The following is a 14,565-nucleotide window of genomic DNA, read 5'->3' on the forward strand; positions in this document are numbered from 1 at the left end:
GAAGGAGAAACATGAAAGAGAAATTCCCTCGTCAGAAGAGAAGGAACAAGAGAGTAAAAACAAAGAATAAAGTGTATAATGGAAAGCCACGACATATAAGACGAATGCACAATAATATTAAAAATTTTCTTTACGGTGGAATATTTTTCATTGATTATGTTTAATCAAAGGAAAATATAGCTGATCCGTTTAACAAAGGTGTGTCAAGATATGGCAAGTAAAATATTCATCAAGGAGAATAGGGCTAAAACAACCATGCATGTATTAATTGGAGTGTTCATGAAGAAATATTATCAAACACTCTAGTTTATAGTTAAAAACACTTATAACACCGTTAGACCCTTTAACCAATTGTTTTGTATACAATTAATCCAGGTAGAGCTTAACCCCGAGAATTCAGCGTTAAGCTCTGAGGTGGGAAGTACTAATTATTTGCTGGGAAAGCTTCTCAGAACAATCTTACTTAAAAGTTATTTCAAAGATTGTACCTTCCAAAATAAGGGACCTATTCTCCTTTAGACCATCTCCAACCCTTGGGTTAAAAGTCAAATTTTTTAGCCCGGAAAATTTAGCTTTTAGCCCAGAAACATCTTTTCTGCTCCAACCCTTCTACCCTAAGATTTTAGCCCGGAATTATTAAAGAATGAAATTAGCCTAAATTTTTTTCTTAAATCAATTTAAAAAAAAAATATGTAGATTATTGTAAATTAATTTTATGAACATTTTAATCTAAAAAAATTTAAATTCCGATAAACATTTCGCATTTAGCCCGGGGGGAAAGCTGGGGGGTATTTGGCCCAGAAATAGCATTTGACATTTAACCTAAAATTTTAGCATGAGTTGGAGAGTGTTTGGGGGGGGGTAATTTGGCTTTTAGCCCAGGGTTGGAGATGGTCTTAGTGAAGTAACTCATCCGTATTCTATGTTTTCTTATTACTTCAATTTTAAAGTAAGTAAACTACTTCAATTGTTGTTTGCACTTTTTTGCATTTCCAATGCCCGGAGCTAACAAATACCAATTGATAAGTGATTTTTTTTTCTTTTCTATTACGAACTGAATTTTTAAGTGTTTCTCGATAATATTAATAATTGCTGAGGGCCAAGTAGTAGACGTGGAGCTCAGTTTAGAGGGCAGGTGTGCCCTCCTTTCAATCACCCATATGATTAAGGTGGTTGAGATGAACCAAAACAGTCATATTAGGCATCGTTTACATGTACTTTTAAAATGACTGAAAGCGTTTTTAGAGAAAAGCACTTGAAGTGCTTTCTATAATAAGCACCAGTTATGTGCTTCTTCTAGGAAGCACCTTAAATGCTTTTCTAGGAATTACTTACATTTTTACTAAGGATTGTTCCAAAACAATCATATTAAGGTTCGTTTGGATGTACTTTTAAAATGACTGAAAGTTCTTTTAGAGAAAATATTTTTGAGTCTCAAAAGCACTTGAAGTGCTTTCTGCAATAAGCATCAGCTATGTGCTTCTTCCAGGAAGCACTTTAAGTGCTTTTCTAGGAATTACTTGCATTTTTACAAAGGATTGTTCCAAAAACATTTTCCCCAAAAGCACTTTCAGTCATTTAAAAGTACATACAAACGAGCTTTTAATCTAATCACGTATTAAGTGACTAATTAAATTAGTTTATCTCATATGATGTCGGTAACATAGCATCTAGCTCGTACTCATAGAGAGAACGTAGAACGAAGGTCACAGAGCGCGTATTCCTTTTAGACACGTGTAAATTGTGCACGTGAGATGAGCTGTTTGGTACAAAAACAAAGAAATAAGGGCTCGTTTGTTTGATCGGATTAGGGAGGACTGAACTAGACTAGACTATAGTCCCTTGTTTGGTCTGCACCAGGATTGGGTTTAATGACCTTAGCACAGACTCGCTCGGATTATACGCCTCCTTAACAGTTCTTAACGAGGATCCCTAATTATGGGCGGACTCGTAAGCTAGAGAAAATCACGAGAGATTCAGTCGTCCAAGAACCCCCCAACGTCGCTCGTCCTGCTCGTCCTCATCTCTGCATTTTCCCTCATCGTCGTCCTCCTCACCCTCATTTATGCGTCTTCCGTCATCTGCATCTGCTCAGCCTCATCTGCTCCGAGTTGTCTGGTAAACTTCGAATCTTCTATTTATTTCGTTGATTTGTTTTGCAGATCGTGATATTACTGAGCTTTATTTGATTTTGTTGTTTTGGGTTTGAGAAATTTTCAATCATAGAACTTTGCACTTGAACAAATTAGGGTTTGGATTTTTAGGTCAAATTGAGATTAGAATTTGGGGTTTTTTCATATTTCAACTTTTCTTTCAAATTAGAACTCAGAAACGTGAGTGACTTTACCTGTTTTGTAGCCCTTCACATTACGGTTAAAGTCATATATGTTTTGTAACATGAAGTACCACAGATGACTGGTCTTGCATTCATGCTTGTTTATATTGATTATATATTTCTTGCTTCACTAAGTTTATGTTACGTCTTTAAGGTATATCAAAAGGGAATTGCAGTGAAGTATTTGATGGCTTTATAATGTTTTAGGATTGTATATAGACTATAGAGCAATAATCTCTAGTTATATCATATGTTTGGCATGTTGTGCCTCTAGATGTTGAATTAGGTCCAGATTGATAGTCCAGTGAGAAAAAATTACTTGGTAAAGTAGGCAGGGCACAGTAGTGAAGCAAAATATCTACAATTTCTGTATGCCTTGGGCATTATCTTTCATATTCCAGAACAATTTGGTAAGAGAAAACTAGGCAGGGCTTATAGGGTGAAACAACTAAAAAAAAATTCATTTTAAAGAAAAATGGTTAACAGTTAACTGGAATGTAGTGAAAAGGATACCCTATGAGAAGTGACCAAGAAATGGCTATCAGATTTGCTAGCACCTCTCTTTAAAGTAGTTTTGCCGGGTTCAGAGAGACTGGTCTCTAGTGCATTTATGGCTTACTTTTCAATATGATCCCAAGGCTACATATAGACAAACACCATGAAAACCATCATATATGCCATTGATATGATTAATACAGTAAAAAACCTGAACAATTGGTTCACTCAAAGGGTTTAGACAGTGTAGAACATATTCTTCATACTGCTCGGTATTCACATTCTACTACATCTGCTACGTGGTGCTTGTTTGAGTTGAATACAGGATTAGCATCATTAGTAATAAGGTTTGGGTGCTTGCTCATGTCTAGTTCTAACCTTCTTGATTCTGTTAGTATATAGTAATTATGCATGTACTTTGTAGTCCTACTGCTGTTTGAGCTTTGTCATCGTAATTTTTGTTTTAAGCTTCGTAGTTGGCTTTTCAATTTGAAGTATTGAAACTCTACACAAGCAGAAAGCCGCATTTCGTTTCAGATTTAGTCTTTTGAGCTATGGCTTTTATCTTGAAGCTCTGTTTGTCAGTATGCAATAGTTGAGACCATTCATGTCGGTTTTTCTGTTGCATCATAGTTCTTAGTTGCAACTGTTAAGACTAGAGGAAGACAATGATCTTTGCATATGCTATAGTTTCAAGTTTTTTTTTTTTGTGGCTTATGAACTAGTCTTTGCATATACTTACTTTTTGGTATCAGGTTGGACTAGCCATTTGGGAAGCTTGAAACTCTGGTGGGAAAGTTGCCTGTGGTAAGAGAGATTTACACTCACTTCTACGACAAGATAGAGTGCAACTGCTACCCAAAATGCAGGCCAAGTGAAATGAAATGAAGCTAAAAGAGTATGCAAATGCAAAGCCAAAAGGACCCAACTACTGAGCCTATATCCACGATGTTCCATTCCCTGATAAGCTAAGTCTGCCGAAACTAAATTCAAATGGTTCTCTTATCTCATCCAATCCATGCAACAGAATGTTTCAACTTAGTTTGAATGAGTCAACGATCTTGGAAGTATGAATTTTGTAATTTATGTATTTAGTTCTTAGTTACCTGTTATGTTTTAATTTAAAGAGTTTGGTTTCATCTCAAACTCTCTGTCAACTCTATATATATAATGAAAATATACAGATGGCTAATTCATCTAGCCTAATTATACTTGAACTGAGATTTCTATCATGGCATCATCCTTCTCTGCATCTAACGACAAACTCTCAACTTTTCCCATGGATCTTGTTAATCGTACAACCTTAGGATATGGGTGTATTTTGTTCGTCCAATGCTACTCTTGAATCATTTATGTTTCCTTTGTTGGCAAGAAAATTTGGTTTTTGTGTTTTTATTGAATCTCACTCTCATTCAATATTATTAATTTTAATAATATCTTTAATTAAAAAAGCAATTACAATAGAATAATAATGTAGTCCTAGTCTGAGCAAACACCAAACTGGTGACATTACTGTTTTTATAATCCTGCTTCTTAGTCTGACATTGCACCAAATGCTTCACTAAGCTAGTCCAGCTTAGTCTAGTCTAAGCCAGTCCAGCTTAGTCCTTGAAGCTAGTTCAGTCCGAGACAGTCCGGTGCAACAAACGCACCCTAATAGGATTTTAGTGAGTCTGGTCTTGGGAATAGTCTTTTCAGCTTTTGGTTGTTAAAGACGAGCACGAAAAACTCCGGTGCACCAATACATCAAAATAAAGTATGTACACAGCATGCATGTTGTGGAAACAGCTCGTGGGCGGAATTGTGGAACAACTCGACATGCGCATGTCTAGGAAAAACGAGTTATAAGAATTCTAAAGTTGGGGGTATTCGATGTCCGATTAGGGTCATATTTTGTGTCATTCTTCGTTGCAAGGAAACGCCGACACAAATAAGTATCTTAAAGGTTTTATTATTATGGCAAATTGACGAAATTTGCTAGTCCAATACCTATTTTAAGATTCTGTTTTTATTTTTTTAGAAGAAAAAAATACAAGAAAAGATGAGGAGAAGAGGAAGATGGACATAAATCTTACTCTCTTGAAACATGAAATAGAAAACGAAGTACAAAAACAGAGGAAAGAACATAAACTGAAAATATAGGGTGATAGTGAATCGAACACCTGACTTTTCAAATTTGTATTTTAAGAAAAACAGGTTTTAGGATTTTGATGATTCACTATTTTATTTTTATATTGAAGATAAGGCTTGATGTGAGTATTAAACACCGTAAGAGATTGTACTCAAAAACCATCAAACCATATTATCAAGTAAAATCATAATCTTGTCTGTTGCTTTTATTTTGAATTAGGCTAGGGTTTTAAAACTTAATGTATCTTATTATCTTAACCCTACCATCTTTTGTTTCTGTTGCAACTTTAATACATTGTTTCCATCTCCATCTCCATCTATTTATACAAAAAAACCTTAAAATTAAACTAGAAATGTGACTTGTAGTTAGAGATAAAGCAACAATCAATTCATTTAAATCAATAACTTGTATTTCTAAAGAAGATTACGTTTTGTATCATCTGATGTGGCAAGTGATGTGTACATGTCTTGTCAATAAATAAATTTATTTTATTAAATGTTAATTGTATGCATCACTTGCCGTATGTGTAGTACGCCAAATATGTATAAATATGTAGTCTTCAGAAGAAAAAAAAACCAAGGCGTTTTTGGATGATCAGATTAATTTAATTATGTAATTTTCAGTTTTGTGTGACTTTAATTCAGTTTTATGTGACTTTAAGTTTATTGTCTATTTCATTTCTGAATATATGTTACAAAATGGTTGTAAAACTCACTTCTTGTTGGAAGGTGGGAGAATGGGACGTATGAAATATTCATAGAGAGTTCTATCTCATTTTTGTGTCTTTCTCTTGTGAGATTGTTCAGCTTCGTTTTCTAGTTCTTTGTGACTGTAGGGTGGTACTAGAACCAATGTTCTAAAAGACTCTAGGCGCTAGAAGGGAGGCGGGCTGTGGTCCTAGCACCTAGGTGGCTAAGCGGGGCTTAGGCGGGGGCCTAGGCGGATTTAAGTAAATTTATTATATATTATATAAATAAGTGTCGGTTTATGCTTAAAAAAACACACGTAATTATATTGGATACATAAATTGCAAAATAAAATAACATATAAATTATAAAGTATTAGAACATATTGAAAACATGAAGAACAAACATATAATGAGTGTTTGTCCAAGTATTCAACAAGTCTCTTACATTTTATTGAAAAATTCAAAATGCAAAATCAAAGAGATTGATTTTGTGTTGAAGTGAAAGTCGTGACTAGGTGGGTGCTTAGACGGATTTAGACGGTCTAGGTGCACTTTCTTAATTTTTAAACGCATGGGGACTAATAGGGACGATGGTTAGCCGCATAGCGCCTAGATAGGGCCTAGGCAGCACTAGGTGGGAATGTTTAGAAGACTAGAACAGACTATTTTGAGATTTTTAGGTCTCTCCTCGCACTCAGAAACAGTGAACTTTGCCTATCGTTTTTTTTTTTTTTTACTCCTACTTATCATTTGATTTCGTTTCTTTTTAGTGCGCCCCGCATCATCTTCCTAGCACTGTTATCCTTTTATGGACAAACTTATATACGAAGGCTTATATCAAACCCATGACGTCGGGGACAAGGAAAAGCCTTTGCCAACCGATTTCCAACTTAAGTAAGAAAAGTGGGAAGCAAATGAAATGATGCAATTACAGTGTGAATATTACATTATTATTATTATTGTTGTAGTTGTTGTTATTTTATTACTCCTTTGATTGGCAGATGGCATGTGGATGACGATGGAAAGCCAAGTCCACTAATAACTCTCCACCTACCGTCGCCTTCCGATGCGATGCCATGTCATCCCATATCGGCTGAATGCTTACCAGTTCATCCATGCAAAGGATATAGTCAGTTTAGGGCTTCTCCTCTTTTGTTTTTTTCACCGACCTAATATTAAATTGTAAAATATTAAGCTTGGACTGCGGACGGTGGAAAGACGGCTGCATACAAGTCGTTACCCTTTGTAAAACTACGCCAAAATCATTTGCCTAATTAAGTGCGACTATGAGCCATTAACTTTTAGTTATTGTGGATGACCGTGAGTCGTCGTTGCCATGTTGTAAAACCTGCACTAGGCACATTTAGGTGGTTAAATCATTGTGGATGCGTTGTAGATTTGCAATGGCGAAGCCATGAATGGGAGAAAAGGATTTACACGAAACCATTTTACTGTTATCATAACATTTTCAACCAATAAAATGGTTTCGATAACAATTTTATGAACTCGTTTTATACAAGTTATTTTCTTGTAACAAATGACTTACATTCGAAGACATGAAGTCATTATTACTTTTTCAAAAGAAACACATGGGCTATATCCCAAAGTGGGTTTGTTACTAGCTCCTAGACAAACCAAGCTCTTTAGCCTCTTCTAGACGAGAGTTCAAATACTACGCAGGTGCCGGCGGCAGTTAAAAACCTTCAAAACAGAAGACCACATCTTATCAATTTGGTTTTGGTTATTTTTTGTGGACTGTATCCAATCATCCAACGGCTCCAATTCCTCCCTGCCCTCCAACTTTGGCCGCATCTTTGTTGTCCATCCGACGATACCATAACTAAATAATATTCTCTCTCTCCTCTCTCTCTCTCTCTCTCTCTCTCTCTCATCACAGAGGCCTCCTTCCTACCCTTTCAACAATATATCCAAATACAGTCAAATACCATGTCCATTTTCCCCCATATATAAATTATAACCACACCTTATCTTTTTCCTATTTTCCTATCTTTTTTTATCATCGATAAACAATCTACTGTTTCATTGATTCATTCATTTGATTTGTTCATGGCAATATCTCCGCAAGCATTTCCGCCGCGAAAACGCCGGCCCTCGGCGGGGGCCTTCATATCGCCCAAGCTATCCGACCAGACCCTCCTCCGCTCCCTCCACCATCTCTCCCAAGAAATCTCCTCCCTCGAGCCGCTCCAGTTCCTCCTGCGCCGCACGTCCCGCTCGGTGATCCGCAGGTCAACCCTCCTCTCCATCTTCTTCGAAGACATCATCCGCATCTCCACCGCCGTCTTCTCCCACTCCGCCATCCTCTGCTTCCAGGAGCTCTACATCCTGCTCCAGCGGATCCAGACCCTTCTCGAAGACTCCTCCAACGGCAGCCGGATGTGGCTCCTCCTCCAGACCGAGTCTCTAGCGAACAGCTTCCACGAGCTCACCCTCGACCTCTCCACCTTACTCGACATCCTCCCCGTCAAGGAGCTACGATTAAACGACGACGTAGAAGAGGTCGTCTCCCTCCTCCGCACCCAGTGCTCCCGCAGCACCACGAAGTCGTTCGTCGATCCAAGAGACGACGGCCTCCGCCTCGAGGTCTGCTTCATACTCGACCGCCTCAGGAGCGAGATCGTTCCCGACCACTCCAAGCTCTCCGATATTTTCACGCAATTGGGGATTCGCGATGCTTCGGATTGCAGGGAGGAGCTTGAGAGCCTCCAGGAAGAGTTCCAGAACCAGACGGATGAGAAATCCAAGTCGCAGCTCGTTGCCCTCGTCGGACTCGTTCGCTACGGCAAGTGCGTGTTATTCGGAGCATCCACGCCGGCATCGGACCTAATCCGCCTTAAATCGGCGTCGGAATTAAGTTTCCCGGCAGATTTCCGGTGCCCGATCAGTTTGGAGCTAATGCGGGCCCCGGTCACCGTGGCGACCGGCCAGACGTACGATCGTGAGTCCATCAAGCTGTGGATCGAAGCGGGTCACAACACGTGTCCCAAGACAGGTCAGGCCCTGGCCCACACTGAGCTCATCCCCAATCTCGCGTTGAAAAATCTCATTGCCATGTGGTGCCGCCAGCAGAAAATCCCTTTCGAAACAGCGGCGAATAATAAGGGGCTGGTCAACGCCGTTAAAAAGAACAAGGCCGCGCTCGAAGCTACCAGAATGACGGCGTCGTTTCTGGTCAATAAGCTTTCGGTCTCTCAGTCTATGGAGGCGGCTAACGGCGTCGTTTACGAGCTCCGGAGTCTGGCGAAGACGGACGCTGACTGTCGCGCCTGCATTGCGGAAGCCGGGGCTATTCCTTTGCTCGTACGGTACCTGGGCGCGGACGTCGGTGGGCCCCATCCGAACCTGCAGGTTAACGCCGTGACGACGATTCTAAACCTTTCTATTTTGGAAGCGAACAAAACGCGGATCATGGAGACGGACGGAGCTCTTAACGGCATCATCGAGGTGCTGAGGTCGGGGGCCACGTGGGAGGCGAAGGGGAATGCGGCGGCGACGATATTCAGTTTATCAGGTGTGCATGGGTACAGGAAGAGACTGGGGAGGAAGACACGCGTCATAAAGGGGTTAGTGGAGCTGGCGAGGGATGGACCCGAGCACGGATGTTTTAAAAAGGACGCCATGGTGGCGATATTGAATTTGGCGGGAGAGAGGGAGGCAGTGGCTAGATTGGTGGAAGGTGGGGTGGTGGAGACGACCTTGCAAGTGATGGAGGCGTTGCCGGAGGAGGCGGTGGCTGTGTTGGAAACTGTGGTTAGAAGCGGCGGATTAGTGGCCATTGCGGCGGCGTACGGCGCGATTAGAAAATTGGGAAGTGTGTTGAGAGAAGGGTCGGAGAGGGCGAGGGAGAGCGCGGCGGCGACGCTGGTGACAATTTGTCGAAAAGGGGGATCGGAAATGGTGGCGGAATTGGCGTCAGTGCCGGGGATTGAGAGGATGATATGGGAATTGATGGGGGTGGGGACGGTGAGGGCGAGGCGGAAGGCGGCGTCGCTGTTGAGGATTCTGAGGAGATGGGCTGCGGGTTTGGGTAGTGAGGTTGCGGAGGTGGGATATTCAACGGTGAATCATGTGAGTACATCGGCAACAGCGACAATAGTGGCAATCTGATTAAATTTAGCGGTCACTAATTTCGTTGAATCTGATTGTAATTGTCTATAGAGGTTTTCGTTTTCTTTGTTTCGATTTGTTGAAAGTTTAGATGAAAAAAATCTCATGCATTCTTTCGTATAGATATACATGCAACCCAATACATTCTTGGCTATATATCCTCACCGTATCTCCTCTGATTTGAGAAAAATGTCAATATCCCCTGCGAATTTGTTTTTCCATCTTCACCACCTCTCTTCTCTTAATGATTGTAAGATGTCGGTACCCAATGCGCATATATTTACTTATTCAGAATCAGTATTAAAATATAGTATCAGATTATGATTATGTTTACTAACCATAATCAGTATTAAAATATAGTATCCAGAATCATTATTAAAATATAGTATCAGATTATGATTATGTTTACTAACCAAATAGAAAGAAAACACAAGTTATGCCACAATATCAAGAGATAGAAAGAATTTAGTTTACGAATTGGGAGGAATTTGACATTTAAAATGTGTTCGGGTATAACTTTTTCATCTTTGATTAGGTCATGATTTTTCATTTCTTTGCATACCAGTTTGAACCTTCATATGCATTCTCATTTCACATTTTAAGAATAGCAAACGTGTTATTACAACTTTACTAGTTGTATCTGATTGACTGAGGCAGAATAATCTAACTTCCTCAACTCTTCCGCAAAAATGTGTTCGGGCGTAATTCTTCAAAGAGCCCAACTAGAGCGAACGGGCCTAAGTTGAAGCACAAAACTTCTGGCCAGTTCCACATCATAGCCTGCTGCTATAAGTGCACTCATGTAAGTGAGAGTAATGAGGTTTTTTTTCGGAAAATTGCCCAAAATGATCGGCTTTTAAACATCCATTGCTGACATGATCAAGATTTTAGCATGTCGTCAATGTATGATTGCTATATATGTCACCAATCTTTCAGCTCTATGTTGTCGATACATCAAGATGCGGTCAGGATTGATACACTAAATTTGATCAGTTCAACGATTTCGATTAAACCAAAATTTTCACCGACTCCAAGGATTGCGTTGTCTTACTCAATCATCAACCCAAATTTCCATCAAAGACCAAGCTGTCTGCAAGTATATATAGCCATACTCTTGCATATACCGGACAAGCGTTCCCACCAAAGCCAAAACAAAAACAAAAGTTCCCAAAACCTCCACAGTTCACACATATTACTCGACACATCCTAGTTGAGGAGGAGAATGATGAGGATAATGTTGAACATGTGACATAAATACTGGGAGGCCTGGAGTTTGAATTCTTTGTTGTCCGCCTCCTCCTCCTCCCACGTACAAACAATTGTCATAAACTCCAAAAATATGCCCTAAGAAGGACAAAAATGACAGTTGGTCCCCTCTCTTCTTCTGTATATGTACATAGTACTCACCGTTTTGGCTGTGGGTTTGGTCCGGATACTTTCAGACCACTCTGCAGCAGCAGCAGGAAAGGGGGACTAATATTCTTTGACCAGGAATTATAGGGCTCTTTAAGCTTCTGAATGTGCATCAAACCCATGCCCATTGCACCCACTGTTTGGCTTGCTGGCTGGCTTTTAAACTGTCTTTTGTGTGTGTGCGCGCGCGCGCGCGCGTGTGTGTGCAGTCATCCAAGAGTCAACAGCAGCAAGCAACTTCACCGTGATCGTCCTACATATCCACCGGTCTCTGCTTTGTTGTTTCGTCATGCATTATAAATGGGCCAAACCAGCCTTAAACCCTAGCTAGCTGCAAGTGGCTCTTTACTACAGTAGTGGAAAAATGTCGTGTTCTTGTATGATATCGTAATTTTGAACTTCGTCAGTGGCTAATCTAATAAGAGATAAGTGGAGCACAAACATCGAAAACTTTAGGCCCCCCTTTTCCTTCTTAGATTCAACTTTTTTCAGTTTTTGAAATGAGGTACTAAGGAATTTAATTATATTTATTATTTAAAAGAAAACTATAAATTATTTTCAAATTGAATACTATGCAACTCCTTACAAAACCCTAGCTAAAGAGAAACAAATTATGAAATTATTTGACACAAATAAAAATAAAAAGACTCATTTTACAGCAACGCAATGAGTTTTGTGAATCTTGTCATTCTTATCAAAACCAAATCTTAACTCACATATCCAACACTAGGTCCCTAATTTAAAAAAACTAAAAGATCGATTTTTTTGGACTTACGCCTATCTGTATAATCCTCTTTGTGGAACCCCACTTGCTATTATATATTGTCCTTGTCCCATTTTGTACGCTACCACAAGAAGATTTATTTTGGCTCCCAAATCTTTGAATGATCAACTTTAATATGAGTTTGCGGTTTGGGGTTTTGTTGTTACTTGGACTAGGGTTTTCATTTTGGGTTGGACTTGGATGATGAAAGAAACATGACCCGTCAACAACAAACAATAGATTATGCATGAAGATATACATTTTGTGCCCTAAAAAAAGCCCAAGGAGCTAGGGTACTAACAACAAACAATAGATTATGCATATCTATCTCGATGGGACACACATAACGTTTCTATCTTGGAGCTATATAAACACAAAATCTTTCCAAACCTTTATGTCTTTTGGATCTTTGCAAAATATCCCTTCATCCACAACTTAAAAACGCAAAAAATGCAAAACACACACTAGTCCTTATGGCCATTCAATGTACGACAAAAACCTGTGTTTTCTTCTGAAGCTGAATGAGCTCTGAGAGGTTCCCAAAGGCCAAGAGTAAAAGTGATGGTTTTAACAGAAGAAGGTTGCCCTTCGGGGTAGTTTTTCCAATACGTGACCAAAGAGGCCAAAGAGTTGTGGTATTCTGGCTCCCTTGTCCAGGTTAGGACCCTACCGGCCAAGGCTGCATGTAAGCCACTTTGACAAAACGGTTGGAAAAGAAATGTAGGGCACTGATAAGCCGTGGTACTACAAGAAAAGACCTCCCGGTCACGATAAAATCGCTCCCAAACAAAACTGACCAGGATCCTCTCATGAGCTAAGGATGAGGATCCTCCTCATCAAGGGATGTGAGCCGTTGGATGAAAATCCAACGGTTACAAACAAAGGGTCCCCTTAAAGTTATAATAATTGTAGCCGTTGGATTTTCATCCAACGGCCCACACCCCTTGATGAGGAGGATCCTCATCCTTAGCTCAGGAGAGGATCCTGGTCCAAACAAAACACCCACAAAACTGAAAGAAGAAGAGAGGGAGTTGTTTTTTTTTCTTTTAATAAAATGTTATTGGAGCAAATTTTGGATAAAACCACTCAATTAATTAATCATAATTAGATATTAAGCTCATAATTAATCAGAAACGAACAACATGAGACCTTCCATTTAAAAGCGGAGTTGTGCTTTAGGCTCCATGGGATGGATTATAGCCTAAGGCAACTTACTCTGAACATATCTAGCCCATGTCTTATCATATAGATAAGCTCAATCTAACCCCACATGGCATATCAAAGCATTAAGTGCAAGTAGGCCCATTAAACTGATCCTCATTCATTTTTCTTTTAGGCCATCTAATCTACCATTGGACTATATGTCTTTAGCTCTCTCAAATATTATTTTTTGAATGTGTAGTTTTAGCAGGTTATATATATATATATATATTTTCATTTCCAGCAGTACATGGTTTATACACTAATAGATCGTGTAGAGAGAGAGAGAGAGAGAGAGAGAATTTCATGTGAACTCCACATAAAAGCTTTGTCGGACGGCTAAATATAGCCCGCTTGAGAACTGCTTGAGGTTTATTAGCCAACCCATCTTGGTGACTAGAATATAGCTCCCTTGTGTGGTGGTGGATTTTAAAGTTTCCAAGATATATTTTGGCATATTGCCCTTGGCTAAAGATGACCTTTAGTGCTTCACTCTTTTTGGGCCATCTTTGGTGATTCTTGGTTTTCATGTTTTCTCCTTTTTTTTTATTAAATAATAGGATGATGTTATTTATATACTCAATTTTACTTCTCACACATCTCTTGTAATTTTCGACTGCTAGATCGAATGAATTAAAGAAGATTAATGGACAAAAACTAATAAGGGTGTGTAGAAGGTAAAAAAAAATGTGAATAACACTATCCAAATTATATTATTCTACCCATTTAGAAAATCCTAGCTCCACTCTTACTCCTACATATAAATAGAGGGTAATATTGTTACACTGTAGAGTTCCATTGACTCTATGATCTATGAAATTTAGGATCATATACTGTTGAATCTTAATCTAATGGTAGGTGGTCATTTAATTGTTGTTCTACTCCTTCTTTATCGTTAAATTAAAAACAGACAATGAATAACTACAATTTTCTTAAATCATAAAATCTAGGAGGACGATACTCCGACTAAAGAATCATTTTTATAAAACTTTAGTCAAAAGACTATTAGTAAAAAAAAAACACGGAAATATTATTAGTCAAAAGACTTTATTAAAGAATCATTTTTTTAAAGACAATAAATTAGGGCATCATTTAGAGAGAGACTTAAGTTTAAGAGAAAATTAGAGCAATCGTTGTGAAGTTTGGTGCAATTAGACCTTTGCTCTCTAAATTAAAGGTCTGCGAGTTTTGGTCTTTGAATAACAAATAATGTGAAGCAACAATCCTTTTGGATAAATATGTTAGATTGGCCATCTAAAATAGAGGATTTAAAGGGACAAAAAAATAGACGGAAGTTCTAAATTTGTTATAATATGGAGCAACAATTCTTCTGGCTAACTTTGTTAGGTTGCTCATATAAAATAAAGAATTTAAAGGGGCCAAAAAAATAGATAGAAGTTTTAACGGAGTTA

The 14,565-nt window shown here is 38.9% G+C and overlaps 1 protein-coding gene across 1 annotated transcript; it reads left to right on the plus strand.

Annotated features, from left to right (window-relative positions):
- The first annotated feature begins 7,333 nt into the window (after positions 1-7,333).
- On the plus strand, positions 7,334-9,933 carry LOC103433744 (U-box domain-containing protein 16). Its single transcript, XM_008372022.4, has one exon. It carries the CDS (start codon positions 7,717-7,719, stop codon positions 9,775-9,777), a length of 2,061 nt encoding a protein of 686 aa, XP_008370244.3. The 5' UTR covers positions 7,334-7,716; the 3' UTR covers positions 9,778-9,933.
- The last annotated feature ends 4,632 nt before the right edge of the window (positions 9,934-14,565 follow it).

The sequence above is a fragment of the Malus domestica genome, chromosome 04 (assembly GCF_042453785.1).
Source record: "Malus domestica chromosome 04, GDT2T_hap1".
In the NCBI taxonomy this organism is placed as follows: Eukaryota; Viridiplantae; Streptophyta; class Magnoliopsida; order Rosales; family Rosaceae; genus Malus; species Malus domestica.

What these genes read in the sequence shown, in the direction of transcription:
- LOC103433744 (XM_008372022.4), top strand. Translation starts at nt 7,717, where the DNA reads ATGGCAATATCTCCGCAAGCATTTCCGCCGCGAAAACGCCGGCCCTCG.